Below are 21,921 nucleotides of genomic sequence, written 5' to 3'. Positions count from 1 at the left end.
AGGCGGTGTGTGACTCACGATCAAGAACAATGAGTGCTCTTTATCAAATTGAAAAATTAGACGAGAAAAACTATGACACGTGGAAAATACATATGCGATCTGTATTGGTGCATTCCGGGTTATGGAGTGTGACGTCAGGAGAGCTAACAGCAACGAACATTACAGAGGGACACAGCTTTGTGGCTTTGGACGATAAGGCGTTAGCAACAATAACACTGAGTGTAAAGACAACTCAGTTGGCCTACATCAAGAATTGCTCGACTGCTGTGGAGGGACGTACATCAGCCAAGCGGGGCTGTACGAAAGGTACAGTTGTACAAGAAGCTGCTTAACAAACGGATGGAGCAGGGGCAGAGCATGTCGACATACATAAGCGAGCTTGTGGAAATTCTGGATGGTCTAGCTGGAGTTGGAATAGAGCTAAACGATGAGTTACGAACTATCGTTTTGCTGTCGAGCCTTCCTGAACAATTCGAACATTTCGTGGTGGCCATGGAAACACGAGATCAGTTGCCTACTTTCGAGATTCTGACCATAAAGTTGAAGAAAGAGAGCGAACGAAAAGGAATAGCAGAAGAGCGAATTGACAATACTAAGGCATTCGCTGCAACACAGGGGCAAAATTGGCAGACACAGACGTATGGGCAGAAGAAACGAAAAAATATCGTTTGCTTAAGGTGCGGTAAACAAGGGCACATTAAGTCCCAGTGTCGGATTGCGAGCGAAGGAGATAGCAATCGCACGGTGCCAAAAAATTTAGTGAATCGATAAAGCAGTCTGCTGCATGCTTGTGACGTCAAAAACTTACAGAACTCGATGGGGTGCTTAGATAGCGGTGCAACAAGCCATATGTGTTGTGCACGGCAGCTTTTCATACAGTTTGAGGGAGCACAGAGCAGATCGGACTGGCCGATGCTAGATTTCTTCAAGCAGAAGGTATAGATGACGTCAAGATTCCGACAGGCCTGTGCATGTTGACTCTCAAAATTGTTCTCTACGTCCCGAAGATGACAGGAAACTTCATGTCCGTGAGCAGTGCTGGGCAGAACAGATGCAAGGTGACATTTGATCTAGAGAAGGCCATGGTGGTGCAAGATGGATATGCATCGTGAAAGCCAAAAAGATTGGCAATTTGTATTTGTTTGAAGGTGGTCGAAGCAGGTGTTTCGCCATGTCAGCAGTTGATGGGATTTTACTGCACAAGAGATACGGACACATTAATTTCTCCAGCATGAAAGAACTTGTTTCCAAAGGGATGGTGCGCGGCATAGAAAATATTAATTTGCCAAAAAATATAAACTGCAAAACTTGTACGGTTAGCAAGATCCATGTTCAACCACTCCCAAGGACAACGTGTAATCGGGCGAAGGAGCTTTTGGAGCTGATACATGCGGATGTGTGTGGACCGCATACCGCATACGCCGCAACAAAATGGCGTGGCGGAAAGGGCAAATCGGACGCTGGTGGAAATGTCAAGATGTCTTCTGGTGCAGGCGGGGCTAGGAGATAGTTTATGGGCAGAAGCTGTCAACAGGTTATAATTAGGTTTTTAATTATGCACTTTGAGGGAAACCGGATGCAGTTCTGTCCAGTGTATGGTGATGGTCCCTCCTCCGCTGTACGGATCTCTTGTACATTTTCACTAGCTTTAATAGTGCCAGAAAGATCAATAAGGCAGCAACGAATTCCAGGGTATGCTGCACCCCTGCTATTTCCTCCTTGTGGTCGACAACCTCCACGGTGTTGATCACATTTGCTGTGTTGTCGGAGGCTTTAGACTCCTTGACGCCCATCCTGAGACTTCTATGGACCTAGGGTTTTCCTTCAAGTGTGTTCCTTGTGGTGGTCCTGGATCCTTCCAAAGTAGTTCCTGTTACTCTAAGGGTTGATAGCGTCCTCGCTCCTCGACATTTTTCCTTTGACTGAAGTTATCCCGAGTGTTGGCTTTCGGGTAGTCAGTTCGAGTCTTCCCGGCTATAGACTGACGGATAATCGCCCGGGTATTGACGTACGGGTAGTTACCCGGGGTATTGACCCGGGGTATTTCGGGTAGTCAGCTCGAGTCTTCCTGGCTATAGACTGACGGATAATCGCCCGGGTATTGACGTACGGGTAGTTACCCGGGGTATTGACTAATTTATCTGTTGGCCACGGTCTTTTTATACCGGCATAGAGCTTTTTCTGATCTATCGGTCTTCTATGTCAAGTGTTCCCACATAGGAGTCATATTTCCCCTATTTGGAAGTCAATACCCCCTCGGTGAATTGTGCCCGGAACTGGTGTGGGTTTTCTTTTGCTTCTGTAACCTAAGGAATATGATTCCCTGGTTGCCAATCAAACTTGACAGATTACTGATTTACCGAAGAATCAGAGAGCAATTGGTTGCAAATGGGTTTTCAACGTGAAACGAGATAAGGATGGGCAAATAGAACGTTTCAAAGCTCGTCTGGTAGCAAAGGGATGCTCCCAGCAGTGTGGCGTAAATTACCTGGAAACTTTTTCGCCGATATGCCGACTGGAGAGTGTGCGTCTAATGATAGCACTGGCGGCGGAGCTTAAGCTATATTTTCATCAGATGGATGTATGCACGGCGTATCTCAACAGCGATCTAAGAGAGACGGTTTACATGAAGCAGCCGGAGGGATATATTGATGAGAAGAATCCTGACAAGCTGAGGAAAGCAATATACGGCTTAAAGCAGTCAGGAAGGGCCTGGAACGAAAAGCTAAATAGCATTTTGGTGGATATGGGATTTATCTCCTGCAACAACGAGCCATGTTTATACAAACAGAGCGGACAAGGTAACCTATCACTAATTCTTGTATATGTTAACGATATACTTATAGCTTGCCAACCGCACGAGGATTTGCTGGAAATTAAAAACAGCATTTCACAATCGTTTGAGTGCGTTGACAAGGGTCCGTTGAGCCATTTCCTGGGAATGGAAATCGAGCGAGAAGGCGACCATGGAGCCATTACTTTGGGACATTCGCAATATATAAAGGATTTATTGCGAACCCATGGAAGGGCACTATGCAAGTCAGCGAAAACTCCCCTGGATGCAGGTTTCCAGATAGATTGCACCAGCGACAAGTGCAAAAAGGTGGATCCCACGGTCTATCAATCTGTGGTGGGAGAACTTATGTGGCTAGCTCTGACAACAAGACCGGACATACTGCATTCAGTGTCCAATTTGGCTCAACGAAACCAAAATCCGCATGCTGAGCACATGGCTGGCATAAAGCACATCCTAAGGTATCTCTCGTCCACGGTTGTCATGAAATTACATTATCAGCAATGTGGTCAATCGTTCTGTGGATACGTGGATGCGGATTGGCAAGGCGATAGGCTTGACAGGAAGTCTTACACTGGGTACATCTACTACAGCGAAGCGTGGCGTTAAGCAGTACCGAGGCGGAGTACATGGCACTGTCGGCGGCTTTTTAAGGAGGCGATAGTCATGCGAAGGCTAATTTTGGAAATTGGCTGCGGAGACGAAAACACCCCGATGTTGTGTAATCTGAGCGCGCAGGCGTTAACCAAGAATCCTGTTAACCATTCCAGAACGAAGCATATTGACATACGTTATCATTTTGTTCGAGATGTCGTAAAGGAAGGGAAAGTTTTGTTAAAATATAAATGTACAATCGAAATGATAGAAGATATTTTGAACAAGAACCTTCCGAAGACCAAACACGAGTTGTTTACAGAAATGCTAAATTTGTATTAAATATAATTTGTAAACATGCTTGCATTGAGGAAGGGTGTAGAAAATAGAGGCCCTATATATGCCCTGTATGTATACAATGCACGCTTGTATTTCGTTACCGATAATAGATTTTTCCCGCTCTAACGAATTAGGAATAAGAAAATATGTATAACCATTTTGTCATTTCTTTCATTCATCATTAAGTCGCAAATAAAATTCCGCTGCGAACACACGGTGTTTCTCTCATAGAATTCTGCCGCTCAATAATAATTACCTATTCATTTTGTTGTAGTTAAAATAATAGCATAATTTTATTGATTAATAAATTGTTGGTTATGGCCATGTGTAATGTGTAACACAAAATAATTAAAAGGCTAGCGTACAACAATTATGATAAGTTTAATATAATGATTTTCAGCGAGGAGTATTGAATTCATCACCAAGCAAAGGTGCGCACGTCAACAAAAATTGTTGGCTATTCACGACTAAAAACGTCGCACTGAGGGCTCTTGTTTTTGCATAACAAAAACAAGACGGATACTCGCCGCTGAAAAGTAATTCTTATTTAAAACAATATTGAACAAAAAATATGTTACGTCTATTAATTAAATACATTGCCTGCAAGAGGCTAACAATAAAATATTTTTCTTTAAACCTGACACCCTTCGGTTACCATTGTATCATCTTTTTTCTGCGGCACGCTTTGGCTGCTATTCGACTCCCAGATTACTTGGAGTAATCAGTTGTTTGGAAAGTCCACGCTGTTGCTCTGTTTTTGCTGATATTCACATAAACGAAAATGCACCGGTTCACTTTTTCTTTGTTTAATTGTTTTGCTGTTTGTATTTTTTAATTATGCACTTTGAGGGAAACCGGATGCAGTTCTGTCCAGTGTATGGTGATGGTCCCTCCTCCGCTGTACGGATCTCTTGTACATTTTCACTAGCTTTAATAGTGCCAGAAAGATCAATAAGGCAGCAACGAATTCCAGGGTATGCTGCACCCCTGCTATTTCCTCCTTGTGGTCGACAACCTCCACGGTGTTGATCACATTTGCTGTGTTGTCGGAGGCTTTAGACTCCTTGACGCCCATCCTGAGACTTCTATGGACCTAGGGTTTTCCTTCAAGTGTGTTCCTTGTGGTGGTCCTGGATCCTTCCAAAGTAGTTCCTGTTACTCTAAGGGTTGATAGCGTCCTCGCTCCTCGACATTTTTCCTTTGACTGAAGTTATCCCGAGTGTTGGCTTTCGGGTAGTTAGTTCGAGTCTTCCCGGCTATAGACTGACGGATAATAGCCCGGGTATTGACGTACGGGTAGTTACCCGGGGTATTGACCCGGGGTATTTCGGGTAGTCAGCTCGAGTCTTCCTGGCTATAGACTGACGGATAATCGCCCGGGTATTGACGTACGGGTAGTTACCCGGGGTATTGACTAATTTATCTGTTGGCCACGGTCTTTTTATACCGGCATAGAGCTTTTTCTGATCTATCGGTCTTCTATGTCAAGTGTTCCCACATAGGAGTCATATTCCCCTATTTGGAAGTCAATACCCCCTCGGTGAATTGTGCCCGGAACTGGTGGTTTTCTTTTGCTTCTGTAACCTATTGCAGCCGCTGAACTGGTCATCGGACACTCGTTTAATGTCGACTTGCATTTTCTTTGTCGCAATCCATCTGATTCAACGCGATGATAGTACCCCTTCCCCTGCTCTAGATTCTGGTTGTGAACCTTCAAAGTCTTACGATCTCACGAAAAGGGTGTACGTAACAGTTTCTGTTAGTGGCGCTGTTAAGTGGTCTGCTGGCTGCCCTTGGGAATGATGCCGGTTTCGTGGTAAATCGATTTGAGATTGGCTGAGACCGACTCTCGATTAAGTCAATGCTGACTAGACGCTCCAGCAAAAATTTCTCAAGCATTGAGAAGGTGGGAATCGCGACGGAGCTACCCATAGAGTGCTCCCATGCCTGCGTTGTAGTTGTAGGGAGTTTTGTAAGTAGGTGGTGCACTAACCAGTGGTCGCAGGAAGATCCGATAGACCTTGGAGGAGATGTTGAAAATTTGTTCTCGCAGTCTTCCGTGACGCTGCAAAAAACCCTTGTGTACTCTTCGCCAAACTGGTTGTTTAGTTTTGTCGAATATTATGGGTGTAGCTGTGGGCAAAGCTGGCAAATTATGCTGTGGTTGGAATCGAACTGTTTTGATAAGTCCTCCAAAGTGCTGAGTCGTTGAGCAAAATATAGCTTCGATTTTCTACCTTGGCTATCCTTCTTCACATTGCGCTCGAGCTGCGTTAACCTCTCCATGAAATCCAGGAAGCGTGGTGTTGCAAAAGGATGGACTTTGTTAATAAATCCACCGAGACAGATTGTTTGCCTTCAGTGCAGTTAAAAATAGATTTTATTAAATCGCAGGAGTTCCCCTTATTGGCCACCAAAATGTTGTGACTGAGCCGTTAAATCGGAAGTCAAAGAAAAGCAAATTCCTGCTTTTGGGGACTTGCTGCAGCGATAATGAAAAAAAAATAGGTTTATTTCACTATTTAAATACTGATGATTATTTGCACTGAACAGTGAGGCAAAAAAAATGGTTGGGGATGTTATTATGAACGGTTTTAAACGCGGCCAGCAAGTATGAAAGTAGATGGTCGCAATCGCGTGATGTACAAATTCAGATTAACTGTTCAAAGTTAATATTCTCGAGTCTTCTTCAGAGGTGGTCAAATGCAGAGCGGGCACCGTTAACTGCATCGGGTAGAGGGTAAAGGGAACTCCAAAAACGCCTGTACTTGGTGACACCAAAAATGATAATAAAATTCCTACCGTGTGTGGTTCCGACCTTATGACATCTCTTCAACGCTATTACGAAACTTGGATACTATGCCCAAAGGTGGAAAGAGGCGGTCATAATGATGATTCCAGGCCAGGCAAAGACAAAACGTAACTATCCTACATTCCTAACGTGGCTCTCTAAACTGTTTGAAAAGGCATTTTTAAAGCACCTAGTTCCTTACCTAAAAGGGCGAAATACAATACCATCCATTTGGCTTTCCCAAAAATCATGGGCAGATCAATCGCAACACACTGTGACCGGGTCTGGCTGGAAGGACTAATGTACAAGATAACAAAACAGCTTCCCCAGAATACTCACAATGTGTTCGAATCTTATCTCTTCAAAAGAGGTACAGTATTACAGCAGTAATATAATTTATATGTGGTATGTACTATATATATAAGTCAATGCAGTTGTATGCGCCAATTCTCCAATTCCAGACACAAAGACCATTAATGTATGGTTTATTTTACTTTTAAATACTGGATAAGATCACGAACCAAAATAATGACCTCGATACAGCGAACTAGACATTCTGCAGGAGGCTTACCCGCGATAAGATCAACAAAACGATTGTAGCATAAGCTTTCTGAATGGGCTCTCTCTGTTTTCAAACATTCCAGGACTTACAAAAGATTTTTTTTTTCATTTTTTCTAAAAGTATTCAAGCTTTTAAGCTATCTGGCAGAGTAAGTCAAAGAGCAATGTAATTTTAAGACTTACCGCAACTTCGACACTTGATGGGGGATACATCCGTGTTGATACGTTGGTACTTTTGCAGTTATCAAAGCACCATTGTGAGTATTGTCTGAACTTCCCATCTAAATCAATCATATTTTTTTTTATGAATGAAACGAAATATCTGTAAAATATATAAAATATGGCTTTACAAAATATTATTTTTAAAGTACAAAAATAATGAATTTCTTAACTATAGATATAATAATATAATATAGTACTAAGTGTTGGAATTAATTCGTAGCGTTTTACGAAACATTTCGATAGCCAACTTGAAGTGGCGCTTGTCACAGTTTCGGGATAGTTCGAAAGTAGCATTATCGGGGTTAGGAACTTGCTTTAAGTAGGGCCACCCATCCATTAACCTATATCTACCAATGCAGTCTGGGTTATATCGAAATTGCAAGCTTACACTGTAATAAATAAAAAACGCAACCTGGGCATCCTAGTGAACGCCATGTCGGTCGTTCTCTTTCCGTTTTAACATTGGAGGTGATCAGACGTACAAGTGCGACCACCCAAAAAAAAAAAAAATAAATAAATAACCACCCACGTTTTCTTGTTGGCTATTCGCACGCGATTTTAGTTTATTTGTTTTAACTTTCAAGAGCATAGTATTGCAGTATTTAACTTATCACCCAGCCCATTGCCGACAACATAGAGCCGGAACCAGCGCGTGCCACTGCTACCACTACGACAATTACATCTGCTCGCAGTATAACTAATCTTCGTTATATGCTACAAATAAATAATGGCGCCCAACGTGGGGCCAGATCCGGCAGGCTCCAAATGAATAATAAAATTCTAATCGGTCACTTACATCTTTCGACCGCGTCCAAATAATCTTGCTGTTCTTATTTCTTTTGGTGACTGAGTTACAATGGATTTTCTAGTACCTTGGATGACGGTGCTATTACCAAGTAACACTCGCATGTAATTATGAGCTGGACGCTGGATTAGGTAATAGACTTTACTCACCGCGCTTGCCATAGTTCACATGATGGCTTTTGCATTTTAGCTGGATTTTGGTATTGTGGAAAGAATCTACAAGCTACCGCTAAAGTGTATCGTTGTCTTAGTTTATTTGACTTGGATCGTGAGTGGCAGGAAGTGAATTTGATGACGTTTGCCTTTTCATCTTCGGCTGTGCTTCGTGACCAGTAAAGTAAACTTAGCTTCGCTTCTGTTTAGTATGGATTTAGGGATATGGGTGTATAAACAATACCCTACCGTTAAACAGGTTACCATTTTTGTATTTCCTGTTTCCTTTTCAGTTTAGACCTAGAGTTGTGGGTGAATAAACTACACTCTACCCCTAATGGCAATCTAAACAAAGTAATCCCTAGATATTTTTATGCATTTAAATTGAAAAAAAAATTTTAAACACCTAAAATAATTATATCATAACTGTTACAAAAAAAAAAAAAAACCTTTCTTTAAAGAAAACAAAATGCCGTTGTCTCGTAGTTATGAACACCTTCAACAAGAAACTCATTGCTATATTTGTTTGAAACCTATCGAATACACCGTCCAGTTGTTGTCTACAAGCTGCAATCATACATTCCATTGGGTTTCTTTCAATACAAAAGTTACCAATCGCGACCGTTGTCCAGTTTGTAAAGCGTCCTTACAAGCTTCTTTACTTAATTTAACTGTAAACACTGAATTAATTCAGTCAACACAAAGTCTTCCAGGGTTAAGACTTCACGATACAGCATCGCAAGAGTAGTCGAAACATCGTCCCTGATGCGCTGTCACGGACGCACGCTAACGATCTCTCGGCGATTGAGGTTGATTTAAAATCAGCAGCATTTGAAGTACCAAGCTATCAGGAGTTGAAGAAAAAAATTGAGCAAGGTAGTCTTCTAAGTCCCGACGTAAAAGTTGTAAACGGTTATGTTTATCGTCGTACCGAGCATGCTTCGGCTGAGCAAGTTGCTGATGAATTAGTTTGGAAACTTTGGCTACCTTCGGAATTAGTGCCAGTAGCTATTAAGGCTTCCCATGACGACCCTTTAGCTTTTCATGGCGGAATAAATAAAACCTTAGAGCGAATTCGTCGATATTATTTTTGGCCTAATCTGGTAACCGATGTTCGCAATTATATTAATCAATGCGAGGTCTGCAAAAGCACTAAGCACCCTAACCAAGTGCTTAGACCACCGTTAGCCAAAGTAACGACCAGTATGCGACTATTTCAAAGGCTATACGTGGATTATTTGGGTCCCTACCCTCGGACGAAGTCTGGCCACATTGGCATATTCATAGTCCTTGATCATTTTAGCAAATTTCCTTTTCTAAAAGCAGTAAAAAAATTTACTGTGGATGCAATCGTGCCGTATATGGAAGAGTTATTCCTTTGCTTTGGCGTACCTGAAACTATCGTATCCGATAACGGTTTGCAATTTAAGTCGCACGCTTTTAACAATCTGTTGACTAGCTATGGAATTAACTACGCCTACACTGCTTTATATGCACCACAAGGAAACGCATCTGAGCGAGTAAATCGATCCGTTCTGGCTGCCATTAAAGCCTATGTCCATCCGAATCAGACCAACTGGGACGAGAACCTGAGTAAGATTAGCTGTGCACTTCGCTCAAGTTTTCACACTGCCGTACAGCAAACGCCGTATCGCCTTGCTTTCGGACAACACATGATAACTAATGGATCTACCTACGAATTGTTACGACGATTGAATCTGTTAGAAGATAGATCCATTGTATTTAATAGGGACGATTCGTTCGATATCATGAGAGAGCAAGCTAATGAAAAGGTGGTAAAGCAACATGCTCGCAACGAAAAGGCGTACAACATGCGTAGTCGAGAAGTATCGTATGCGGTAGGTCAAGGAATTTACCGTAGAAACTTCCAACAGGGCAATTTTGCAAAAGGTTTCAATGCCAAGTTAGCTCCAGCCTTCTTAAAAGCTCGAGTGAGAAGAAAACTAGGCTCGGCATATTATGAGCTTAAGGATTTACAAGGACGAATTGTGGGAAAGTTTCACGCGAAGGATCTTAAACAATAGTTTTCGTTCCAAGCGTGGATCACCCTTGATTGTCTAATTTAGTGGGGGGGATTTGAAGTGGTGCTTGTCACGGTTTTGGGATAGTTCGAAAGTAGCATTATCGGGGTTAGGAACTTGCTTTAAGTAGGGCCACCTACCCATTAACCTATATCTACCAATGCAGTCTGGGTTATATCGAAATTGCAAGCTTACACTGTAATAAATAAAAAACGCAACCTGGGCATACTAGTGAACGCCATGTCGGTCGTTCTTTTTCCGTTTTAACATTGGAGGTGATCAGACGAACAAGTGCGACCACCCAAAAAAAAAAAAAAAAAAAACACCCACGTTTTCTTGCTAATTTCTTTTTGTATTTCGATATTCTACTGTGAGTTATTTTTCTAAAGTGAAATTCGCTTTAGCTAATTATTTTCGTCTTGAGTACACAAGCCCAGTTTAGTATACCCACCAACTGTATTTAAATTTGGGGTTATTTCGGTGCCAGATCAAAAGTAACTATCTGTTCGAGCTTTCTCACTTCAGAATCTAACTGAAAATTTAATAATTTCACAAGGTTCTGGCACCTTGTGCTACGCACAAGCAACCGCCGGCTCCAAGCCGTACCACCAGAGCAGCACGGCCAGCAGAGTAGCCGATGCACATCGATCATCAAAACATCTGTTTTCGGCCGAAGCCATCGGATGACCTATATTCAAGTGTTATTAGTGTGAATTAATCTACCCCCCGCAAAAGTTCAGTGAAAAATAAAACCTGTAGTGAAAAAAAAAAAGAAAACAAAAACCATTCACATTAAGCAGTTCAATTTTTTTTTGGTTATACCACGAGGTGGCTACACTGTGACAAAATTATGGGTTTACCGCACGCATCACAATACATGTGCTAATACACTAATAAAAAAACTAATCACCAACGATCGTCCAAACAAAAAGAATGAATTCAATTTAAAACGTTACGCAAACTACGAGTTTGCTATACTCTAGATAAAAAAAAAAATTATATATAGTTTAAATATAGAATAAATTAAATAAACAAAAACGGTAAACCGAGTGAAAGTAAGTGGTGGAAAGAATTGGCCATGCCAGTTAGAAAAAAATAAAAAATTTAAATAAATAGTAATATAAAAATAATTAAAATTAAAACCATAATGGGTTAATCAAAAGTCAAAAATACTCCAGCCATTCATCCAACGCAATACCTCAATCTTATCTTAATATATATAAATCTCGTGTCACAATGTTTGTCCTCAATGGACTCCTAAACCACTCAACCGATTACAATAAAATTCGCACACCATGTGCAGTTCGATCCAACTTGAGAGATAGGATAGTTTAAATTCTGGAAAAAGTCAAAAGAAAATCGGGAAACCCGTTTTTTACATGCAGCGCCATTTCTAAAACATAGGATGTCATTCTTGTATGCTCATTTCGTTTTATTTAATTCATGAGACAAACTTTATTTGGTTCATAAATAAATTTTAACAGCAGGCATTTGTTTTTGAGGTGGTAAGTTGAACTGTGTTAATTATGTGTATCGTGCATTTGAGGTTAAACTCACCACTTCCACCTTCTTCGACTTCCTCATCCTCCTTCTTCTTCATCAATTAGAAGATACACGAGCCGAACGCAATAAAGCAAGAACACTAAAGCAACAACAATCACGCAGGTTTTCAGAAGAAGGGGGAGGAAGAAGACGAAGAAGGAAGAAGAAAGAGGAAGAAGGATTAAGAAGATGGAGGAGGAAGAAGGAGGATGAAGAAGAAGAAGGAATAAGGAGCATGAAGAAGTCAGAAGAAGAAGGAGGAGGAAGAAGAAGAATGACCCATAAAAAATCTCTGGAAGCATTAAACAGAACAATGCAAGATCTACGTCGCAATCAACAAATTTTGGGTGGTGCAATAATATTGTTGTCAGGAGATTTCCGACAAACATTGCCCGTCATTCCACGTGCAACGTTAGCGGATCAGGTCAATGCTTGCTTGAAGTATTATTTCCTGTGGCGATATGTCCAAAAATTGACATTGAAAATAAACATGCGTGTTCAATAGCACTATGATCAATCTGCAGAACGGTTTTCGAAGCAATTATTAGAAATCGGAAGTGGCAAAGTTCCAAATACAAATGGCTTGATCACTTTGCCAAACAATTTTTGTACAATTCTACAATCTAAAGGGGAATTAATAGAAAGCGTTTTTCCAAATATAATTCAAAATCACAGAAATCACGATTGGTTGACAGAACGAGCTATTGCTCATTGTCACCAAAAAATGTACATGTCAATGAAATCAATTTTCACATTCAAGAAAAATTGCCAGGCGCACTGATATCATATAAATCTTTTGATAGCGCAATGAAAGAAGATGATGCAGTGAATTATCCAGTTGAATTTTTAAATTCCCTAGAACCGCCTGGTATGCCACCGCATTTTTTGAACTTAAAAATCGGCCCATCAATTATTTTACTACGGAATTTAAATGCACCAAAATTGTGCAATGGCACAAGACTGGTTGTAAAAAAATTGATGCCGAATTTAATTGATAGCGAAAGGAGAAATGGTGCTCATACCGCGTATTCCGTTGATACCAACAGACATGCCGTTTGAATTTAAGCGACTGCAATTCCCAGTGCGTCTATCATTTGTCATGTCCATCAATAAGGCATAAGGACAAACGCTTCAAGTATGCGGGTTGAATTTGGAAGAGCCGTGTTTTTCTCATGGGCAGCTATACGTAGCCTGTTCAAGAGTTGGCATTCCAAACTCTTTATTTGTATTCGCTCCAAATGGACAAACGAAAAATATAGTTTATCCAAATGTTTTGGATTGAAAATAACAATTTTCAAATAAAATAAATGACTTTCATATAACAAATTCTAGGAATTTTTCACTGAATTTTAAGACTGCATGCGGCGAAGCGCACAGGGCCAACTAGTAATATATATATATATACATACACAAATTTTTCCGCAAACATTTATCAAGACCAAAACATTAAACAATAAGAAGAAATTCGCCGGAGAAAGTACTTTCGCCGTGGGAGAAAATAACATGTAAGTGATATCTTAAAATTTGTCTCTCTTGCTTGCAACGATATATTATGTAAACAAGGCATTGCATTTTTTTTGTTTTGGTGGATGGCTCTTTAAATTTTGCAGTTATATATATTGAATCTATTCTTTCTTTTGATCGTCTAATTCGTCGAGAAAACCAAAACCCAGGCCTGACCTACGACAACATGTTATTGCATGGACAACATGTTATCGAGGATCGAAATATTGTGTACACCGAGCCTCTCTCGTGTATAAGTACAGTCGAGGACCGAAATAATGGGTACACCGGTAGTAAATTGAAAAATTGAATTATCGAACTATATTACATTTATATTATATTAATACCTATGCGAATGGTATAGGTTGTTTTGAAACATATTTTCTTTTCAGCCACTGTATTTTCACTCATAATTACATATATACAACGACTATTGCAATGAACAAATAATTTTGGAATAATTTCTTTTGCATTAATAAATAAGATAGGATAAAACTATATATATATATATAATAATGATAGAATAATAATCGCCCATAATAACAATTAAAAGAACAAAAATAAGGTTAGGTAATTTCTTGGAGTTTAATTTTTTTTACTTTTTCTTTCTATTAATATATTCCTATTTTACATGTTATCTAATTAGGATTTTAGGTTAAAAATGTAGTTTAGCAGGAACAACAAATGGAAGGTTTTGGTTTAATTAATTTTAATGAATAAATTTATAATGAAGTCCGAATAGAAGTTATTTATCTGGGATTATGAACAGCGGATTTGATGCAGTGACATGAATTCTTAGTGGACCAATGGGATCGCCAACAAACATGGTTTTACTCGTGGCGATCATGGAAGGGTGGGGTGCGCCTTAAGATCCACTAGGATATTTTGTTTGAGATTTCTTTTCTTTTAATTCTATTTTTTTTGTTTTCGGTCTATCTTTCTCTTTTCCTTCAAGATTATTTGTTGGCTATTCGCACGCGATTTTAGTTTATTTGTTTTAATTTTCAAGAGCACGTAGTATTGCAGTATTTAACTTATAACCCAGCCCATTGCCGAGAGCCGGAACCAGCGCGTGCCACTGCTACCACTACGACAATTACATCTGCTCGCAGTATAACTAATCTTTGTTATATGCTACAAACTATTCATAGTCACACATACAAAAGTAAATACTCTTCTGTACGCTACTAACATAGCGCATCTCCACCAGTATATGACATTTCAATGGCTTTGCAGTATCCAACATGTCAAAGCTTATGCCTGAAAAATCTTTTTGCGGGGATAGTTTCTTCATTACTCTAATCCGTGCCAAACCCTTCTGGAGTTTTCCACATCATTCCTATGGCTTTGAGGCGTTCTCTGACCGTCGAAAACTCGACTCCAAGTGATGGGGATGTTTTATATATGTAAATACCTAACTACTTTGGTCAACCCTAATTAGTATAAGAGCTTATGGTAATACTTCTTACCTTCTTGTTCACTTATTACTTACTTATTATTATTCAAATAGAGCACTTATTTTATTTACTTAATGTATTAAATTTATTAAATTTATTTAATTTATTTAATTTATTTATTTAATTTATTTAATTTATTTAATTTATTTAATTTATTTAATTTATTTAATTTATTTAATTTATTTAATTTATTTAATTTATTTAATTTATTTAATTTATTTATTTATTTATTTAATTTATTTAATTTATTTAATTTATTTAATTTATTTAATTTATTTAATTTATTTAATTTATTTAATTTATTTAATTTATTTAATTTATTTAATTTATTTAATTTATTTAATTTATTTAATTTATTTAATTTATTTAATTTATTTAATTTATTTAATTTATTTAATTTATTTAATTTATTTAATTTATTTAATTTATTTTTTTTTAATTTATTTAATTTATTTAATTTATTTAATTTATTTAATTTATTTAATTTATTTAATTTATTTAATTTATTTAATTTATTTAATTTATTTATTTTTATTTAATTTATTTAATTTATTTAATTTATTTAATTTATTTAATTTATTATTATTATTATTTTTTATGATTTAGGGGCGATCGAGTGGTGCTGAAAAAAATATTTTATCACATCTTTTGATATAAGCTTCCGCCATATCGGCGTCAATAGAAAATGATTAATATCAACATTGAGCTCTTAAAAATTCGGAGAATTTGACTCTCGTACTGGCAAAGCGGAAGACATGTGGACGGTGCTACTACTGTTGTAGTCTTAACGTGTTCAATGACATTTTTCAAAGCATATAGTTAAAATTTGCGTAAAAGCGACACTTCCATCGCTTATAATATGTGATGGTTAGGAAAAGGCAGCTGATCAATTTTTCAACTTCGTTAGTACAAGTTAAATCGATATTGCTTGGAGGTTGAGTGACTCATAGATCTTTGGTGATCCACATAAAGACTGCAGGAGTTTATTTCCCAGACCATCTCGTTCTCCGAATTTCTTGTCAATAAGAATACATACCAAACAGTTGTTGATAAATTGACAACTTTTCTCTCTATATGAAGAATCCATTACTGCAGTTGTAATATTTTCTGAGGTGCAAAGTGACTATTAGGTCTGCATAATATCTTCTTTAATCATGTCTTAAAAAAAGAAGCTTTCAAATTGGTGGAAAGAAAGCAAGAAGCCAGCATAGGTACGACTGCAATATTCAATTCGTCATGAAAGCATCTCTTTTCTAGCTATGACCGTGAACACAGAGGAGTATTACAACTCCCAATTCTCATAAAAATGGTTACCCACAGTCGCACTAAAAATCCCACTTTTCGCCTGTACATTCAGAAAAAAGCCCTAAAAAAGGATCCATTACCAACTTACCAACTTCGACGAAAACGAGAGCTCTCTCTATGTGTTTTTTTTTAAAGAATAAAGTGAAGCAAATAGGAAGACCCAAATAGACTTGTCTCTCTCATTTTGGCTTTTCTTATATTTATGTCCGAATGCCCTTACTTTTAAGGACGTAACTGTGTTTAGAGGCCGAAAATAAGGTATTCTTTGCAAACACTTTGTAGGGATATGAAAACAATTATTTTTATATTCATATAATATTTATTTAGAGTAATGACAGAGGCAATAAAAAAAGTTTTTTTAAGTGAAAATTAAATTTTAACAAATTTTACAAGGGTCTTCTAAGTCATATCGCCCCTGACATCATAATTGGTGTATAAGTGATGCTGGCCACAATTTTAGGCAACAAACCAAACATTTTTTTACTTGAGAGGGTTTTTTGTCGTCGGCGAACTTAAATCTTTTCGAAATTCGAAAATTAAGCCTTTCAAACCGACTCCAAAAATTCAAAATTTGAGATTTTCACAAAAATTTTCGTTGTAAGTGCTCTCAAAAAGTGCTTCATTTTTTTTGTTTTTTAAATGTTTAAATTTTTTAGTCTATATAAAACAAATTTTTATGCTCTTTAAAATGCTAGGTGATGAAAACCGGTTCAGTAGTTTTTATAGCCGTTACTCGTAGAGTAAGAGGTATCCCAGATTCGTTAAAAAGTATGCTACAGGCAGAAGGAAACGTTTCCCACCATATAAAGTATAAATATTCTTGATTGGGATCAACTCCGCTGTTTTCTTTGCTGTTTTGAGAATTAGCTTCCCATATTTTGACACCATAAAAAAAAATTAATTTTTTGTAGTGTCTAAAGATAGTTGTTCCCTTAAGGTCAATCATTTAGAAAAATATTATGATCAATACATGCTAATTCGCCTTTGATTTTAGGTTAGGTGCCAACGAAAAAACATGGTTTTGAGTAAATGACGTTTAAAGTTTGCGGTCATGGAGAGACTGGGTCTGCGCCAGTAACTTCCAACTTCAACCGACGTCAATCATTTAGAAAAATATTATGATCAATACATGCCGATTCGCCTTTGATTTTAGGTTAGGTGACAACGAAAAAACATGGTTTTGAGAAAATGACGTTTAAAGTTTGCGGTCATGGAGAGACTGGGTCTGTGCCAGTAACTTCCGGAAGGCATCTCTTCCACAAATTCGAGAATTAGCTTTTGAAACTTTGACTCGATATTCTTAGGCAAAACCTATCGATTAAAACAATAAAAATTATTTTAATTGTCTAAAAGTAGATTCCCTCTTAAGGCGAATTACCCATTATTTAAAAAGTAATAGGATCAATATATGCCAATTTGCCCTTGGTCCTTTCTTTATGGTAGCCTTGCTTTTAGGGTGCGTTGACCTGACTGGATCTGGAAAGTAGAAGCAGTTTGGTGCAAGAGGGAAGACAAGGGGAACAGTTAATGGACGAGGACAAAGAGGATGCATCGTAAGTTATTGGGACATCGGTCATAGGAGCGGTCATAAAAGGCGTTTTTTTACGAGTCCCACTGCCATACTCCCGTCCAACCGACCGAGGGGCGCTGTCGTGTATCGTACGAATCGCGGGAAGAAAGACGCGATATAGAAGACAGTAAAGGACGAGGAAATTTTATATATACTAGTAAGATCTAAGAATTTGTTAAAAACGTTAGTACTGATCGCTTTAAGAACGGCAGAGAGTCAGAATTAGAGATAATAGGATAGAATCTATTATAGTCAGAACATAATACTCTGTAGGGATCATGCAACTCATAGTTAGATCTACATTGATTTAAAATTAGGGGTGCGTAAATTCTAGTGAATCTGCTTGGAACAGTGAAGTTTAGCCGACTGACCAAGTCGGGACTATCAACTTCTCCACGAATAAGATTGAAAATAAAGACTGTTCCAAGCATCGTTCTACGGTTAGATAGGGAGGGTAAGTTAATTTACATTAGTCTACTTGAATAAGGAGGTAATCTAAGGCTTGCATCCAAATTAAGATGCCGAGTAAAAAGTTCTTTTGAACCGATTCAATGCGATCCGAGTAAACTTCGAATTGTGGACTCCAGACAGGTGATCCATACACAAGAATCGGACGGACTAGAGATATGAATAAGGTTTTGGTCATGTAAGGATCATCAAATTCCTTTGACCACCGTTTTATAAAACCAAGCACACCCCTGGCCGTATTGACAATAGACGAAATATGGTATGAAAATTTAAGTTTAGGGTCCAGAAGAATACCAAGATCATCAACATGTGTTATTTTGTCCAAAGAGCACCCACTTAGAGTGTAAATCGCGTGTATTGAGTCGACACGACAGAAGGTCATAACTTTACACTTGGAGCCATTTAAGTTTAAAACGTTATTAGGCACACGGTTTGAAAGCTATCTAGATTGGATTGCAAGTCCAAATAGCGAGAAATGCCCTTATACTGAAGGCATAATTTTACATCGTCAGCGTACATAAGTACACGGGAATGCTTTATTATTGGGGGAAGGTCGTTAATAAATAAGGTAAAAAGGAGCGGACCTAGGTGGCTCCCTTGTGGGACACAGGATGTGACTCGGAGAATACAAGAAAGATCATTTTTAAAGAGGACCCGTTGCGTCCTGACATTCAGATAACTTAGAATCCCATTTAGGAGATTAACAGGGAAACCTAATAAATCAAGTTTCCTTACTTAAAGTAAATGATTAACAGAGTCGAATGCTTTACTAAGATCCGTATAGATGACATCTGTTTGAAGATTATTTTTCAAGCCCTGTACTATGAAGGTGGTTAGCTGCGTTTCATGAATCCATGCTGACATGGTGATACATATAATTGATCTACAAAGGTGATGCAAAAAAAAACTGTTTGGGATCCTGGGATGCGAACTGGAACTTACAACGGTTTAAATAATTCTTATAGCACTGAGCATTAGGCACGGTAAAATTTAACCGAGCACTGAGAACCGGTATTTTTAAATTTTATATAAAGTCCGGACTTCACATTTCTTGGATGTGTCAACTCTTTATTAAGCCAATGAGGTTTGTTAGAGATGGATGGATAGGATCGGAACACAAGAGTTATAAGAGTATAAAGATCGGACCAATTAAAGCCAGGTATAAAATGATTTAGCCTCAGAATGTTTGGCTTACGAAAACAATGAATTCGTTTGGTTGACTTTATTACGGTACATGCGTCGATTGTCACCTCGAAAGTTGGACGATAAGGATCTTCTGGTTGACTAAGAACTGCTACTCTAGTCAGAAACACACTTTCAGGACTTGTAAAAAAACATAGATCCAATAATCGACCAAGAGAATTTCGAATATAATTAACTTGCGACAACGATATGTCGATCAAGCCGTCAATAAAGTCATGCTGTGCTATATGCAGAAGAATATTCGACTGTTCTTCTGTGGACCACAACCAGTTGGGTCCTATGGGACAGTCTATTTGAAAGGGATTGCGGACAAATGGTTTATATATTTAGGAAATTCAGAAGGCGGCGGAATGTTAGAGCACGAAATATAAACAGAGCTATTAAAAAAATACAACTTTACGCGTACGAATTCTACGTTACGGAACTCGTCAACTGTGACGTGAGGGTAGACCTAACAGCAATTAGGACTCCACCTCCCCGCCCGGAGGGACGATCACGTGTACATAACTGGGAAAACTTTACAGTTAAGTATCTCCGGTTTTAACCAAGTCTCTGTAAACACAATAATATGGGATGCAAAGGAAAGGCTATCTGAATACAAATTAGTTAGCTTACTAAACAAGCCTCTTACATTTTGATAACAGATAGTGAGACTAGATTTTAGTTTTTTGAAGATAAGGATGGGGGGATGAGGCAAGGATCTGGCCACGTGGGCCATTTTTTCCTATTTTTAATCTTAGCTTCGAACTCTTTCACCATACTATCCGACCAAAAATCACCAGAGCATATGGTCGAAAAAAACTTATTAGGGACAGTTATCTTGAAAGATGAAATGTGCAAACTTGTGCAGATAGTCCGGGCTCAATATTCCTTTGTGGTGGTAAACTATTCGGGGCAGTTGGAATCACCGGTTGAGGAACCAGTGCAGACAAAACGGAATCTGTAGCAATCCCAGCCTAGATTGCCCTCCACAACGGAGTGATCGGATTGCTTCGAATCTTATTTAGCTGCCGATGTTAGCAACATTTGAGGGTTTGCTGCGATAGACAACTGATCAGCTTTAGAGTCCTGTTGATCATTTGCCGGATGTTTCGGGGCATTAGGCAGCCTACCACCAGTTTCTTTCTTGCGCTTTGTAGATTCCTGTAATAGCTTAAGGCAATTAAATTGTGAATCTAGCGCGGAAAGAAGATCACCAGCTCGACGAAAACTATCTCTAGCCACGCGAAAGCTGCTGATCAGTCCTTTAAAACCACCTTTAGTCTGGCGCATAAACAATTTCATTTCGTTCGCAACCCCTAGGCAAGCATCACAACAGTATTTTAGATTTGGGCCTTTAGCTAGGTCATCACTTGTTCGGCCGTTAAAACCAGCGCACTTAGTGTGCACTATTTTATCACATGGCCAACAAGTCATTTTGGACTGCTCAGGCTTTATTACCTAACGGCATTTGTTTTGGAAGCAGACAACATTAGTTTCCATACTAGTTTCAGACCACTGTACAAAAACGCAAAATTAAACTTTTAAGCGAGATGTGAAATGTACCGCAAGAGCGCAGTCTGCACGTTTAGAACTTTGGATTTTGTATGGGAGAGCGAGAGAGCGTGTGTACAAGGCAGTTTCTATGCAAAAACAACACCAAACAGCACTACGGACAACGCACGGGAGAGAGAGTTAACAAAAAACAAAGACAGAAAGAGAACAGATTAAATTATTTAAATATATTTAAATAATGCACAAATCACAAGAGATTCATAACGTTTGTTCTACAACGTTGGTTCTGGAAAGTGCTTCGGCCTAACCTAATGGACGACTCCCCTTGCGGTCCGCCACCAAAACATACTAGGTCCCGTTCCAACAAGGACCGTTTGTTGTTCAGAACGACGAGGGTCGACGGAGTCCGTATCTGGAGCCGGAGATATCCCAAATAAAGCTGACGATAGAATCTATAACCTAGTCTTCTTTTTGGTCGGGCAATTACAAGAAAACAAGAGCCGGAGATATCCCAAATAAAGCAGACGATAGAATCTATAACCTAGTCTTCTTTTTGGTCGGGCAATTACAAAAGATCAAAACATTTTTTGGGACGAATACACAACCTGTTAGCTAACCGATGCAACTCATTATATAACGTAGAGAAACAGTTTGTAACAGCACCTTTGCAGCTGGAAGAAAAAGCGATAAGAAACACCCTGAGCAAATAGACTGATGAAAATAATTAATCGAGTATTGGCACCAATAATACATAAATTAGCCGACTCGGAGAAGAGGCTGCACTGGGGCGTTGTGAAAGATGTAGAACTAAATAACTTCAAGCAAAGTAGTATTGCCCGACTATCAGAAACCCGTTACTCAGCTAGTGGAAGTGCGAACAAGAAATAATGGCATTTTTCTGGCAAATTGATTAAAATAGGGAAAAATACAAAAGAAAATGAAAAAAATAATTCAAAGGTATAAGCGTGGCCGTTTTGAGCGGTTTATGGGCGTTAGAGGGCGTGGCTTAAAGTTCTTTTGCAATTCGATAGAAATTTACAAGGCAATTTAATATTTTTTTTTTTTTTACCTTCTTTCTC

General features: G+C 38.6%; 1 protein-coding gene across 5 annotated transcripts in view; it reads right to left on the bottom strand.

Moving 5' to 3' along the window:
- The window catches only part of LOC122620870 (unconventional myosin-VIIa), a 1,106,244-nt gene that overhangs the window by 367,407 nt on the left and 716,916 nt on the right, over positions 1–21,921 (bottom strand). For all 5 annotated transcript variants that reach the window (XM_043798541.1, XM_043798540.1, XM_043798542.1 and 2 more), the window contains one exon: positions 7,263–7,401. In XM_043798541.1, coding sequence (XP_043654476.1) covers positions 7,263–7,401 — 139 coding nt within the window. The remainder of the gene's footprint in view (positions 1–7,262; positions 7,402–21,921) is intronic.

The sequence above is a fragment of the Drosophila teissieri genome, chromosome 3R, assembly GCF_016746235.2.
Source record: "Drosophila teissieri strain GT53w chromosome 3R, Prin_Dtei_1.1, whole genome shotgun sequence".
NCBI lineage: Eukaryota > Metazoa > Arthropoda > Insecta > Diptera > Drosophilidae > Drosophila > Drosophila teissieri.
Note: the sequence above shows the minus strand (reverse complement) of the source record. Positions and strands in the feature narration are given on the sequence as shown.